The following is a 15,585-nucleotide window of genomic DNA, read 5'->3' as shown; positions in this document are numbered from 1 at the left end:
TAATACTTTGAACACAAACATAACAGCGCCATTCCGTTAATGAGGGCCATGTTTTGGAAGTCAATATACCAATTTTCCAAATCAGTTGAGGAAGTTGTCCTGATCTTATGCCGCAGAGGCTAAAAAGCTAAAAGGCGGGCATTTGGCCTTTTTATCGGTAAAGCGAATTGTTATGATGAATTGGAAAATTCATGAACCCAATTACTTTAGAGGCACCTGGTTAGCTCACATGGTAGAGCGTGTGCCCCATATACAGAAGCTCAGTCCTTGTCACAGCGGCCGCAGGTTCAACTCTGACCTGCGGCCCTTGGCTGCATGTCATTCCCTCTCTCTCTCTTCCCTTTCACATCTTCAGCTGTCCTATATAATAAAGGTCTAAAATGCCCAAAACATAATGGTTTTTATGCCCCGCAGACAATACTAAGAACCCTCTCTTTGTTACTGAGCTGTGGCATGGCTTAGACAGACTGACTTAATTGTGTTGCAACATTAGAACAATCCTGTGTGTCCAAGTTAAAATAGCAGGAGTAGCCAAAGTTACAGCGACCAACTCTTTCTAGGTCTGGGTCAAATTCCACAATGTATTAGTTGTTAAAGTGATATTTTTTCTTCCCCTCTTTTACCTTCTTAGTTCCTTCTCCCTCCACCTCAGGGCTACAAGGCACTCCAGGAGGCCAAAGCATGCTGGGAGCGATGCAAACTGATAAATTGAAACTTGTCATCTGGTTCTCGTGGGCGTTGCCCTCGATACCGTGCAGCATGGCCAACAGGTAGCGAAGCAGCAGGGCGTTTTCTTTGGGCAGGCGACAAATCATCCTGCAAAAGAAGACACAACCGGAGAATAGGAAGAGAATAAAATTGTCAGTCTTTAGACATGAAGAACTGCCAAATCTCCAAGCATCTGGAAACCCCTGCTGTGGTCCATTATCCACACTGAATATCCATCCATCCACCCAGTTTAATATGCAGCTCAGTTATACAGTATACAACATATGTAGTAGGGGGTCCCAGCTTCATCTCTCTTTCAGCTAAGGCGTCCTTGGGCTAAAAGGAATGCCATCAAATGATACTAAAAAAGTAGAGTAGCAGTATAGTGTGAATGTTACCTCTTTACGTCCTCCACTTGTTCTTCCTCCTCCTCCTCTTCCTCCAGGATGTCTATCCATTCTTCATGCAGTTCACAACCCAACAAGCTGCTTGGGATGCTGCGCAAGAAATCCTGAAAACATGGCCACGGCAGTCAATCACACCAGCGTTTTCTCTACGATGATGTCTGTCTGAAGACGTATCACTACTAATCCATACATATTGTTTATTACTCCTCTTTGTTCCTGTATTTCCAGGTATTGGTGTAAGACATTTATATTACTTGGGATAAGTGAGAGATGTTCACTCACATATACTGCAATTAAAATGAGACAATATCACAGCTGCAAAAAAATATAAAACATTGACATATATAAACTCGGGTGGTGATGGCGCAGTGGATATGACACATGCCTTTGGTGTGGGAGATCTGGGTTTAATTCCCATTGCGATACGTTAAGACACTTAACCCATAGTTGCTCCAGAGGCATGCGACCTCTGACATGTATAGTAATTGTAAGTCGCTTTGGATAAAAGCGTCAGCTAAATGACATATAATGTAATATAAATGAGAAAGCTTGCTGTGTAAATATGTGACATAGTTTAGGCACTTGTGCAGAGCAGCTCTCTGTTATCCCTCCAGATAATAAAAGATTATAATCCAGATTACATTAACGAGACAATCTAGGCTCTGTGTTGCGAACATCTTGTCCTGCTATCAAAGCTACATAGCATGGCACACACAGGCTGAGTAGGATGGAAGTGGATTCATTTTGTGCTTACAGATGTGGGTCAATAGGGTAACCAACACAGTGATACATACATGCTCAAAAACTGTCATGATGATGCTGTGTTGCTATGATACGTTTTCAAAGCCTCTTGGTTTCATTAAATAGTGTTTATCTGCAGCAAAGATATATATGAAGATTTTTTTTTTTTTTTTTAATTCCACCTTTTCAGGTTTAACTAAAATATACACACACACTTATACCGTCTCACCTTAAAGACTCCGGCAATGAGAAAGACGTGCTCTCTTGTCAGAGGAAGTTGAAACTCGCCACTGTCCAGAGATTCCCGTAGCTCCCTGACAGCCCGAGCCCCCGCCGGCCGACGGAAGATCCCCCGCGTCCATGAACCCTCATGGTACAGAAACACCATCATGTCCTGGTGAGGGAGGAGAGAGAAAGTGAGGGAGAGTGTTTGCAGCCATTTCTTTACCGTAACAATAGATTGAGAAACAAGGACTGAAATCCCAATTAGTCACTCCTGACGTTGTGCCCACTCACCATAACTGGCTTTGGCAGAGCGTCGTCTACACAAACGGAGCTGAGCGGCTGGTTGAACAGGCAGCCGCGGGCCCCGCCGGCGAGGGACAGTTCATTCAAGTGAGAGGAGGAGCCTCGCCAGAAGGCCCAGGTGATGAGGGAACGCCTCCTTTTAAATGGCTTCTGAGGCCACTCTGAAAAGGCAATCCCAGAATGCATAAGCAAAAACACTCGTACTATTTTTGTTACTTTTCTGAATGAATGACGACCTCACCTGGAGATACATGCAGCGCTTCAACGACTCGAGGCTTCATTATGAACTGGCACTGCTTGTACACCTGCATCTGCTCCACCTGCATGGCCCTCTGTCTGTCTCCGCCGCCACCTCCCTGAGACATCGTGTGTCTCACATGACTCATCTGGATACTGAAAGGAAACTCATGACCTGAGACAGAGGACAAGAGGCAGAATCACTCCCTGGAGGCTTGATATAGTTGCTATAAAACATAAACAGTACCATAACATCCCATTATTAGTCAGCACACGCATGCGCACGCACACGCACACGCACACGCACACACACACACACACACACACACACACACAGACACCTCGCTTCCACCCTGCAGGAGCTGCAGTGTGCTACAACACACACTCTTTTCTGGGAATGAATGGTACTAGTGTGTCTAAAAAAAAAATAACCTTTTCTGTCATGCTCCCCTTTAGAAAAGTCATGTAGCAATTTAAAGACAACGACAGGATCTGATGATATTTTGTTAAAACTGGTCTAGACCTCACTCACTGACCAATTAGAGGGTAGGGGGTGTTGTCCCTCTTGGAGATGACCCACAGCTGGAAGTCTTTTACATTTCCCTGAGCAAAACAGAGACGAAGACTTTAAAAAAAACAAGACTTTACACGGCCTCAGAGAACAAGATGCCCCAGAAACAATCAGACTGTCCTGCAGAGGAGAAACACATTTTAGGACGGCTGAGATGTGACAAAGAATATTATTCTCTTCCACTTTTCACATGCTGCGTGTTAAAATCACATGTAACTTGCACAACTGAGCTGACATTGGGCTACAGGGCTTCTGTGAAAACACCATCCTCTGTTCTCTGTGTTTGGTAAGAAAGTATTTGTGCATTCCATGTGAGGTTCCGCCATCACCGAGGATGTTCCGTGACGAGGAGTGAGTGGAGAGAAACCACAGGTGTATCCTATGAGATCTGATGGGACAGTAAGCGGAGCGGCTATCAATATTTGGAAGTTTAAAAATCTGATAATTATATGTATCGGCCGATACATTTTTTTAAACCTAAACACACAATCTTGATACGGATCCCTTAGATATTTTCTTTTTTTATTGTGACAAAAATAGGTTGGACAAACTATGTCACGATGACACTGTTTCTACTTACCCTAAACCTTATTTTCCATTCCAAGTCTATCTAGTCTATCTAACTATCTGACCTAAACAGGTGCACAGTTGTGGTTAGAATTACAGTTTTAATAAGGACAGACTTCTTATACCTGCAGCCTTTCACAAACAATTTATGTGTTTTATTAAAGATTCTATTGCTCCCTGACTTACAGTATTAAACATATTTCTAATTATGTGATGCAGCAATAGATCTGCAGTATAATCAGAATTGGAATCATCAGGCGTTTTTCTTAAAGCTGTAACTAATAATCGTGTCCTCAGAGTGACGCTGGAGGGAACAAAGATGTCCCATTTGGTAAATACAGTTCCTCCATCCTCGCTTCTCTTTCATATTCTCTTTGGGAGGAGCAAAATGGAATGCATTGCACAAATACCTGCAGGTTTACATGATCAAAACGCATCTTACAAATGCAAACAAGTTTAGCAACAGTGTCAGACAATATAAATGGGCAGCTGACTAAATAAGTACACAGTAAACATCATGAATACATTTACAGTATTGTTTGGGGGAAAAGTAGGATTCTGGTGTGCACGCACAAACAGACCAGGGCTGCTCCATTATAGAAAAAAATCTTTTGGTCAATATTGAAATTACGATTATTTAACACGATTACTCATTGACTTTTGGAAAGATGTTGCAAGTATTGAACTTAAAAACAGTGAAACAAGTCATCAATTTCCCCTTCATACTTTTCCCGCAACACAAGACAAAATAAGAGTTTACTTGCAAAACGTAATGTGCAAAATAATCGTTTTTCTCGATTACTCTGTTTTTGTGCTCATTAGGAGCCAAACTCACAATCGCGATTAAAATTTAGATTAATTGCACAGCCCTATGTTACACTTAATGAAAGCAAGAGAAACATATTTTGTTCTTCACTCACTATGATGCTGAACTGCTGCAGGGCCAGTCGGACCACCTCATTGGTTGAATCGGAGTTGCTGACCGGGAGCGTCTTGGTCTAAATGGGGCAGAAGGACATACTGACATATATGGTGCAGGATCAACAGGACATCACATACTCTGGACAAGAAGTATCACTACACATATACATGAACCACTGAAGAGGGAAAACTAGCTTTAAAATATTCATAATGTGAAGATTACAGCGATACCACAAATGTAAAAGTAGATGTGCTCAAACCTCAAAATAAACTTACAACCGCAAAAGTATTGATTCCCTTCCCGTACACTCTCAGAGGAATGGTTTTAGGTTCTTCCTTCTCTTTCTCTTCTTTAATGCGACTGGAGAGGAAGCAAAGAGGGAACACGTCAGATTTCTCTTCTCTCCACACACATTTGGACACACTTTATGATGATGCATGAAGGCAGAGTTTACCTTTTGAGGAGGGAGAGCCATCTCTCTTTCTGTTCTGCTGAGCTGAGGCAAACATAGAGAGGAACATCACACCTGATCACAGTCTGTGTGTCTAGTAAAGATCCATATTTTCTCTTTTTTTGACACCTAACCTTTCTCATCTACCTCACTTCCTTCTTCTTTTGACATTTTTTGGCGGTTGGAAAACAACTTGGTGTGCATACCGCCACCTTCCTACCTCACTTCCTTCATCACTGACTACGTTTACATGCACATAATATTCCGGTTTTTGCCCTAATTCCGAAAAAGACGACAGTCCGACTAAGCTGTTTACATGGCTAATGAAAGTGAATATTCCACTAATATTCCCGTTTACATGCAGCCGTGCAAAATACGATTTATTCAAAGTTTACCAGTGGTGGAAGACTTGTTGGACCGTGGGAACACAGCGTCCCTCTTTCATTCCTTCAACCAGCTTCTTGAAAAAGTCGGCGTAGCGATGTGTGCGCATATCCAAAAACCTGTTGATATCCAAGTCTTTGATAATGTTTAAAAGTAGCTGTGTTTCTCCTTCTTATCGGGTCTGCAGCCTTGCAAACTGTTGGCTGGTTGGTTTGTGTACAGCAACCATAGCAACGCACAGAGCTGACCATAAGCCATAAACAGGCAAGAGGATGTAAACTGAGGTAAAAACCCAGATTGAGACGCATATTCCAAATGCGCTGTATAAAACCCAAAAATACTACTGGAATATCCCACGTCTTAATCGGAAAATGCTATATTCGGAAAAAAGCCTTATTGGGAATATCAAACAGAAATATGTAGTTTACATGACTTGTATCATATTCGGAATAATAGTGGAATATTGGTGTGCATGTAAACATACTCACTGATTGGTTTCAAGCTTCCACCCTGTCACCCCTAATTACCTGATTGAAATCACCGGGTCACTCCCTATTTAAGACTGCGACTGGTATGATGAGTTCTATTTTGCACTTTAATTTCTAATAACATGTCCAAGTTATTTAACTGACAGCTTTATTCTTATTTTTTAAAGATGGACCTATATATATATACATATATCTCAACTTTTGTTAAGGTCTAATTTCTATTTGCTTTTCTTCAGATTCACCAGTCAGTGTATGTCCGTTTTGTTATCCTTATCATTTGCACCACCATTTTGAATGAAATAAACCTGTGTTAAGTGGTCTATGTGGCTCATGCATTCAGACTGATGTCCTGTGATAATAGAACTTTAATCACTGAAATTGAACCCTCTTCCTTAACAGTGTTATTTAACAGATTTGAATTTCCGGTTAACCAGGATAGATGGTGGGATATCACTCAGTGTGAAGCTAAACCGGCTCTCTATACAACTGTGTACGGCTCGCCCTGTCTGTTTGCTGCTTATTTGGCATTTAAGGTCAAGTTTACAGCATCACCAACATATACTACTGAAACAAACTCATTCTACAGCCTGTGACGTGACGCAGCGTAAACATAAACAATGAACCTGAACAAAGTTTATAGAAAGGTAATTAAGTTTAAAGTGACTATATGTAACTTTTAAATGTTTCTGAAACTGTAATTTTCCATCTGATGATCATAAATTACCTGTAACAGCAAACGAGACTAAGTAAAAAGACAGCTACTTTTATATAGTTTTTATTAACACCTCTGCCGGGTGACGGGTCACAGATTTCGGCGTAACACCGGAAAAGCCCATGTAAGTGATTTGCAGGTAAAAGGAAGGAGATGTCTTTATATAGGCCTAATTGTATTTCAATTTTATTTTAGAAGTTATCCGCTTTATTTATGGCTGATACTGGGGCAGGGCTATCACAGAAAAAAGGAAATAAACGAAGAACAACTAAAAGTGAAAGATGATGGGCAAAATCCGAGTCACACCCGGTCGGGCTTTCAACAGATGGGAGACAATTACGGGATTGTAAATGATTCAAAACCGACCCCGAATTGGCCCTCAGGTATGTGATGTCTATTTCAGTCATAAAATAACTTTAGATTGCGCGATGTGGTTGTACGCCAGTAGCCTATATTAAATTACGTCCCCCTTCCATTTAGCGCGGACATTTTATTACTTTTAGTCCGTGTTTGTGTTGGCCTGCTATTTTCTTTTCCCTTGTCCCCCTGTAGTTGTGTAAAGCGTCCTTGGGTTTCATTAAATGCACTATATGAATCTAAGTTATTATTACGTTGGTTGCTACAACAAACTCTTATTGCTTTGGCTCGTGACACAGTGACAGTGATAACATTACTCGGTTTAGCTCATGATACATCCGAAGTAGGCTAAGTTACCATAAGCAACACTTGAAATGCAACAATGCATCTGTAACGTATTCTCTTATTGTAAATGAATTATCTGTCTGACCAAAACATTCATCGCAACTTTGACAAGTAACGCTAACTCAGTAATATATACGGTGGGTAGTAATACAGCACCATAAAGAAAAGAGCTTTACGACAGCAGGTGTGTTAAAAACACTACCACTTTCGTCCAAAGGGGCCGCTAGAATCAACACAAACTGAAAGCTACATATAGCCACTATAACTGTGACTTGGAATCCCATTAAAATATCTCATCAGATTCGGTTGAGACCTTCAGAGCATTGTGGTATAAAACAAATGCAATTAAAAAGGCATTCAATTATTAAGTCTGTGTACAGATTTATAGCAACGTAAATGTGACCACATATTAACGTGTGTGTGCGTTACCTAAACATAGCGACACAGTTACAGGTGGGCCAGCCCATAACAAAGCTCCTCTCTGGGTTTGTGCTTCCCTCACACACCTCGTCCATGCAGCCTGCCGTCCACATCTCACACACACACACCTGGGCCTTCTGCTTGAAGTGATTGGCTGATCTGGGAATGCAGAAAGAGCCATGAGAACCAGTGTGACACCACACTTACCAGGTATTAACCTAATTCCCCACTGAAGAGAGACTAACAGCCAAAATGTTCCACACAAGGATAAAAAAAAAAATACCACATGCACACTTGTGCTTACTTGGCTTTGGCGATCACCAGTATGTCGCTGAACAGGAAGAGGTGTCTGTCCTGAGTCTGCATCCCGGTCTTCAACTGAGCATGTCCGTGGAGAAGAAACGACCTATCAGAGCCGGTGAGGAAGGACTTGACCAATGAGCAGGTCTCTGGGCACACAGGAACCAGGAAGCTCTCTCTGGAATACAGACACATTGAGCTAAAATCACTGACATGTTTTATTTTACACAGGAAAAATCCTGTTTTTTTTAATAGCCAGCTGGTCCAAAATACTCTATACTTAAAAAAAACAATTGGTTTTCTGAGCAATAAAATAAGTTACATCATATGTACTTTTAAATACACTAGTTTATCAACGATTTAATACCAAATCTCCATCTCAGACCACATTTCCCATAAACCTGTTTGCTTTATGTTCACTGTTCTTCTCTTTCTCCTGGGGGTTATTGTAACCTTGGGCACTGGAAGAAGGAATGCATCTGAGCAGATTTTTCACCAAACAATTGGAGTGAAGGAAAGTATAAGACGCAGTCTTCTCCACAATGAGCTTAACTGTTTATAGTATTTGTACAAATGTCTAAACCTAAATGTGTCTTTTATCATGTTAGAATACTACAGGTTGCACTTTAAAGTCTCCTCTCAGGTGAAACATAATAAAGTTGAATTTGATCTGTTTTGATGAAGTGTAAACAAGAATATTGTCTTTAAAATCTGAAGATTTGGGACACCAAGGGATGCGTGCACATCCTCTCTCACTCCAAGTTCTGTAATGTTACGCAGACTTGGTTCCATATCAGTACACTTTGATGCAACCCGTGATCCCACTTTTATGTCAAAGTACCTCTTCCAGTCAGTGTGTAATACAGTAACTTGCTTTAGAACCAGCGTGACTGACTGGTAATGCTAAGCAGGAGATGTTTTGAGGTTGACAGTTTTAGTTTATCAGAAGGCATGTTTGGTGGTGATGTCGCAGAGTAAACACAAAGCCTCAGTCAGCCCCCGTCTCTTATGATGGGCGAGTGCCTTTTTTATTAGATTATTCACTTCAGATCTCTGTCTCTCTCCCTCATCACCAAATACAAAATAGCTTCCAAATACTGAAGTAGTTTGCATGTTTACTGCATAGTGTGCCACTTTGACTTGTGTTTCAATAGAGATTCATAAGAGATCAAAGGACTCCTGCACTCTTCATTATGTCAATTGTGTAATGTATTTCTAAGTCCTGCGTGCAGTATGAGGTCAGGGAATCGGCAGCTTTCAGAAAGTCAAATCTAAAAAGGGACAGCAAAACGGAAGATTTGAATAGGGATCTTTCGAAATTGTTAATAAATGATATTCTTGGCAGCTCAAAGTCATAAACTGGTAAACCAAAAAGGAATAAAGTGAAGATTAAAAAAAAGATAAAAAATACAAAAAAAAAAAAACAATAAAGAAAACAAAGATATTGAAACAACAAAACTTGCATTCAATAGATGTGATGTTTTAGCATTAACCTCTCAGCAAAATAAAAAATAAGCATATTTCCCAAAATGTTGAACTATTCTTTTCTGCATTTGTTGTTTAATAAGCTAAAACGGTGAAAACTATTTTTTTTTTATTTGACTCACTTTTTTAGACCTTTTAATGCTCACCGGACTCACTGGATCAATTTAAACCAAATCAAAGAAAAAAAGTGGTTAAAGAAAAAAGAAAACGTATCTATCAATCATCTGAGAGAAAAAAAAAGATTATTATCTAGAGATATCATTTCCTATAGCAGTGGTATATCGTATTAGCCATGTCCACACTTGGAGTGAGAGTTATGTGATAAAACGGAGCCATACACCGTGTCAACAGTCTTTGACAGAAGGGGTTGTTGGTTGGTTGGTGGGTGTAGCTCAGTGAGGGGCCCCACCTCTGTCGGAGCTTTTTAATGAGGTTGTTTCCTTCTTCACTTTCCCAGGCGATACGTTGAAAGACAGAGCTATTAATAAATGCCTGATCCTCTGATAAGTCTGGTTACAGGAGGATTATCTATCCGAGTGGATTCAACACCTTACTCTGGGTTATGCCTGGGGCATGTGAGTGTGTGTGCGTGCACGTGTGTGAGAGTGTGGCTTCAGGATTCAGTGGCCTCTGTGTAAGTGAACTGGATGCTTCTGAGGATGTTATAACCCACCTACTCACCCTCTTGAGCGCTGCTTGGTGACACTGAACAACTAACACCTGCAGGTTACAACATGACACCTGGGATGACTTAAACTGCCCCGTTGACAGCGTGGTATAGATCCAGACTCATTTGCGTGAGTGCACACACGTGTATAAGTATTGTGTAGTGTGGTCTAGACCTACTCTATTTGTAATGTGTCCGGAGAGAACTTTAGTTATGATTGGAGACTATAAATAAAATTACATTGATCGTGGCTGAAAATGACTTGTAAACCGCAACACACATTTGCACCATTCACTTTTTAAATCTAGCCTCAGGTCTTTGAATGTATTTTACAGTACCTGGAGAGAGTTTTGGACCTGATGAGAGCCTTGGTGATGACCAGAGACGGGGCGGACTGGCGCCGACAACTCTGAGACTTCATCCGCTACAAGAGACCAACAGAGACAATACATTTATCTAACTCAAAATATTATCTCACCACTGCCTTGTTAACATTTATGTCTCCTGAAATCCCTTTATCCATGTCTTTTTTTGGTGGAAAAGATTTTTTTGATTTCTTATGACCAATATTCATACTGCAGCATTCATCAAAGGAATATATATATATATATATATATTTTGTAAAGTATTTACCTCTACATCACTTCAACATCTCTACTCATTCCAGGTTACTTTACCATAGCACTTCACTAAGTCTTCAATTTGTGTCAATTTGGATTTTACACAAAAAGAATAAAGTGAAGTTAACATCAATATTGAGCTTAAAAAAACCTGTTGTACGCTATAACCTCTTCTTGGTCTCATTTTTCCTATTAGTCTAAACATAAACCAGCTGTAAAATTATCTTAATGAAGGCATTTTTTGCTGCATCTGCTAACACAAAGACACACTGCCCTGCACAACTAAAAAGGCTCAAATCCCAAAAAGAGAGGTAGACAGAAGTGACTCCGTTATTACGTCAGGTTTACACTTTCCTCATATGTTACATAGGCATCCTAATGTTCAACACATCCATCACATCATTGGGACCGACTGTGGCCTCCAAAAGGACAGGAATAGCAGATTGAAGCAGGAGTATTTAAACACGGAGGAATGTTTAGCCAGGTAGACAACACTGTACAGTCTGTATTGCCTTCAGTACTCCGCAGCCTCTATCTGTCTCTGCTATGACACTCCTGACCTCTCTCACACTTCAACTACTCCGTAAAAGCCAGGTGGAAATGTGTGTAAAAACTGTCTGTCATACATAATTTTGTTTGTGGTGGTACAGCAAACACATATTCATAACTAGGGGTGGGACTCGCCAGAGGCCCCATGATTTGATATTGCGACATTCTGCAATAAATACCCTTATCCAACTTCAAATGATGTCTAAAAAAGATATATTTCTTTGTTTATTCACCTCACTTCAATTTTCCATGTAGTGGGCTGAAAAAGCAAATTCATTTTATTATTCTAGTACCAAAATGTTAAATTCTTAAAAAAGATGTATACGTGGCGTCCGTGTATCGATACAGTATTGCCACGGAAAATATTGTGATACTATGCTGTATTGATTCCCCCCCACCCACCCACCACCCCTAATAACAAACATACATGTTTTTTTTTTTTTCAATCCAAAATCTTAAGCAAGTCTTTAGGTTGAAATGAAATAAGACTAGACAAAAATATGGCACTTCAATGCTATATTAATCGTCTGTTCCCATTGTACTGCACCCTACCAGCTGCTGCTTGCAGCCATATTGAGATCCTATTTTTCTTTGCTGGATCCTATTATCCTTGTTTCCCCATGAGGGTCATTCAAGTTTTATTTAATCTACTTGAAGAAGGATTTGTGAATGTGCAGCAAGGTGACAAGCAGCCATTACATAAACAGTTTATTCATTGTATGTCAGATTAACACACTCTGTGACACCGTCGCCTACTAATACTTATTATGTTTAGTATGGTCAGATGGGTAGGTTATTATTTTTGTTGTTTTAAGTTTCATGACTGAAATCTTAACGAAGATTAGGTGTTTATCCTCTTTATCTTTACTATACATTTTATGGTTTAATGTAACTGTATTTTACCCCCCAGTGTTTTATGATCTGTTTTTTTCTGTTCTGTAAAGCACTTTGTATTTTTGTTGAAGGTATATTTGATTTTTGTCGGTTGGTGTTGTTGGTGTGTTGGTTATTGCCGTAGTTACACTTCGTCTTTTCAATGGGTCTTGATCAGCCAGACCACACGCCAAGGTGGTCGGATCTCAGTGAAGTGTGGACATCATGTGGGCACTATGTCATTCATTTTGCACGAAATAAAACTAAGGGAATCACCAAAGTTATTACAAATTATCCTGAGGAGTACATGGATGTCTACCAAGTTTCATGGCAATCCATCCAATAGTTTAAGATATTTCAGTCTGGACCAAAGTGGTTGACCAACCCACTGGCGTCACAGTCTCCAACTTGTCTGAAGGCGATCAAAAACTTTCAGTCCCAAAAAAAACTCCCCAGTGAGAAAAGATCATTCTCACCTCAAGGCATTTCTGACATTTCACAGTGTAATATCATTGATTTAGCAGGGTCACACAGTAGTGAAACATTCTTTAAGCTACACTCGAGCCACAACATGACAATGTTACCTTTCACTCCTAAAAAGAAACTAACATAAGGTAACATGGAAATATGGGTTTTATGCTGGGGAAAAAATCTACTGACCAACAACAGCCCAGCTCTTATACTATTGGCTGTATTACGACACAAAGCACTTAAGAGGAAATTCATTCATAGACTGTCATACTGCCAGCAGGGGCCACAGGTCAGAATCTACTGGGATTCAACTAATAGAAGTTGATACTGCAACTACCAGCATTCAAATTTTAACTAAGAATTTGTTCCCATAATGACAATAAATAAAAGAAAATGAGAACACAGACCATGTTGAAATAAAACCAGACACGACACAATGAAGTGCTCTTCCACTGAGCTTCCTGGGCTGTTTCCGAGATTTGTGTTAATTTCAGGTGGAACTGCACATCTCAAACGTTCACTGTATTTACTCATACTGTCAGGAGTTGTCATAGTCCTAGCAGGGATCAATGGCATGATGGTGATATACTGCATTTCTGTATCTGTTTGAATCAGTACATTCAAATGAGAAGCTGTGGCCGATGTGGAATCAATCATTAATGAAAACAAGGATGCAGCACAGTGCAGCAGGAAAAGTTATCTATGCATTACCAGAACGTTTTGCAGCCACTAAAGTTACTGACTGTTAATCTAAACTAACGATATCAGCAAAGTAAGAAAAGTTGCACTGAATTGAAACAGAGGGGTAATGTGTAGAGTCAGTCAATTCACATTTAATATTATTTATAGTGTCAAATCATAACAGGCAATTCCCATATTGAGCTGGTCTAGAGACCACACAGGGACCAAACAATTCTCCCAAGAGCAATTGTACTTCGTACGACGGTGGCAATGAAAAACTTCCTTTAACAGGCAGAAACCTCGAACAGAACTTGGCTCTAGGTGGGTCAAGTTAACTATAAAAGTATAACAAACCATACCCAATGGAAAGTATAACATCTTAAATAGGCACAAAGGGCAGGTGGGGTTTACAGTCGCACTGCAACTAACGATTATTTTCATTTCGATTAACCTCCTGACAATTTCATTGAATAATGGATTAGTCGTTTGGTCGATAAATGTCAGAAAATAGTGAAAATAATGTTTGTCTCCGAGTGGACTGGTAGCTGGAGAGGTGCCAGTTCACCTCCTGGGCACTGCCAAGGTGCTTTTGAGCAAGGTACTGAACCCCCCAACTGCTAGGGTCTTGGGCAACCCCCTCACCCTGACATCTCTCCATTAGGGCATGTATAGGTCCTCTGTGGGTGTGGGTGTGTGTGTGTGTGTGTTTTCAAGACTTTAATAAATGGTAATAAAGCACTAAAATGATTCCTTATTTTTTCTGCTCCTTATGTGAAACATCTGTACCGGATAATACACACTTAACGAATACTTGATGACCCAATATTTACTGTGATCCTATATAGTGATACACAAGGGTGTAACTTTGGTTTAAGAAATGGGGGGGGGCACAAAGCAAGGGATCTGGGGGCGTCCAGCAGAAAAATATTTTCGAGGGGCATGTCCCCCCTGTCCCCAGTGCAAATTACGCCCTAGGTGATACACACATTTGTGTTATAAAGCATTGTGATGAGCATAACTGTTTTATGAAGACAGTCATTAGATATTGTTATAAGCATTCATTTTGTTTATAAATTAGTAACAGATGCTTTATAAGTTTTAGTCATTGACTACATTACAATTACATTGCTAAACACTTAAAATCTCCACATCTGCTCACATCAACAGGGGTTTTTCAAAGAAATTGTTACCACATTTAACATGATTAACCAACTGATATGTTTTATGTTAGTTGAGTTGTTGGCTATTTATCACTAATAATTAATAACCAGTATAATATTGTTTATGGTTGCCTGTGTTATTTTGTACAATTTCATCCTATCTTTTTTTTTTTCCAGGGACTACTTCAGTGGTTTGCCGTCTTTAAGGAGACGGGGTATCTCTGAACTAACCTCTCACCCTCCATTCATATTGCAGTTTGAACAAAAACGCAAAAATAACAATTTCTTCATATTTTTTATAAACGGTATGATCTGGAGACAAACTCCTTTGCGTACTCAGTTTACACGTCAAACTCTTGAAACCACAACTACCCATTAACGTAAACAAGGACTGGGAACACTGATAGAAATGTTTAAAATATAGGCCTACCCGTTTGTTTTCTTGTTGTCCACCGCCTCGGCAGAGGCTGTCCTGTTGCTGCTGTGGAGACATGTTGTCCATCCAGCCTCCAGACGCCCTACGGCTCACTGTCCAACTGTCCTCAGGTGATGCAAAGGAGAGAGAAATCCCATTAATAACGTCTCGGGAAGGAAGAAACCATCCCAACACAAGCTTGTTAATACGTCACTTTTAAAACTTTAAGTCTGCGAGCACTCGGGAGACCGTGAACTGCGAGGAGGGAAAATGAGATGAGTAAAAATAAAAAAAGTTTAAAACACAGCTATCTCTCTCTCCTCACCATCAATAAAAGACTGTGCTGTAACTAAACGCGCCTCCTGTCTGGATTATCAGTTACTGTGCCACTTCTTAATGCGTCTTTACGCGCAGAAGGGAGGCGGCGCCAATACGCTGCAAAAAAATAGGTCCATCTATTTTTAACCAAATTACTCCATTCATACAGCAGACAAATCAGATTTACGCTAAAAGAAAAAATGAAAGA

The 15,585-nt window shown here is 40.1% G+C and overlaps 1 protein-coding gene across 1 annotated transcript in view; it reads right to left on the bottom strand.

Moving 5' to 3' along the window:
* Positions 1-15,585, bottom strand: part of LOC116044567 (rho GTPase-activating protein 20-like) — a 23,119-nt gene extending 7,534 nt beyond the window's left edge. Inside the window, exons 1-14 of the mRNA XM_031291866.2 lie at positions 15,385-15,585; positions 15,075-15,180; positions 10,629-10,714; positions 8,143-8,316; positions 7,848-7,997; positions 5,136-5,177; positions 4,957-5,041; positions 4,680-4,757; positions 3,158-3,224; positions 2,626-2,796; positions 2,373-2,545; positions 2,086-2,250; positions 1,107-1,219; positions 624-816 (exon numbers count right to left, since the gene is read on the bottom strand). Of these exons, the coding sequence (XP_031147726.1) occupies positions 624-816; positions 1,107-1,219; positions 2,086-2,250; positions 2,373-2,545; positions 2,626-2,796; positions 3,158-3,224; positions 4,680-4,757; positions 4,957-5,041; positions 5,136-5,177; positions 7,848-7,997; positions 8,143-8,316; positions 10,629-10,714; positions 15,075-15,146 (1,569 nt within the window). The 5' untranslated portion in view covers positions 15,147-15,180; positions 15,385-15,585. The remainder of the gene's footprint in view (positions 1-623; positions 817-1,106; positions 1,220-2,085; positions 2,251-2,372; positions 2,546-2,625; positions 2,797-3,157; positions 3,225-4,679; positions 4,758-4,956; positions 5,042-5,135; positions 5,178-7,847; positions 7,998-8,142; positions 8,317-10,628; positions 10,715-15,074; positions 15,181-15,384) is intronic.

The sequence above is a fragment of the Sander lucioperca genome, chromosome 24 (assembly GCF_008315115.2).
Source record: "Sander lucioperca isolate FBNREF2018 chromosome 24, SLUC_FBN_1.2, whole genome shotgun sequence".
In the NCBI taxonomy this organism is placed as follows: domain Eukaryota; kingdom Metazoa; phylum Chordata; class Actinopteri; order Perciformes; family Percidae; genus Sander; species Sander lucioperca.
This window is presented reverse-complemented; position numbering and strand designations above follow the sequence as displayed.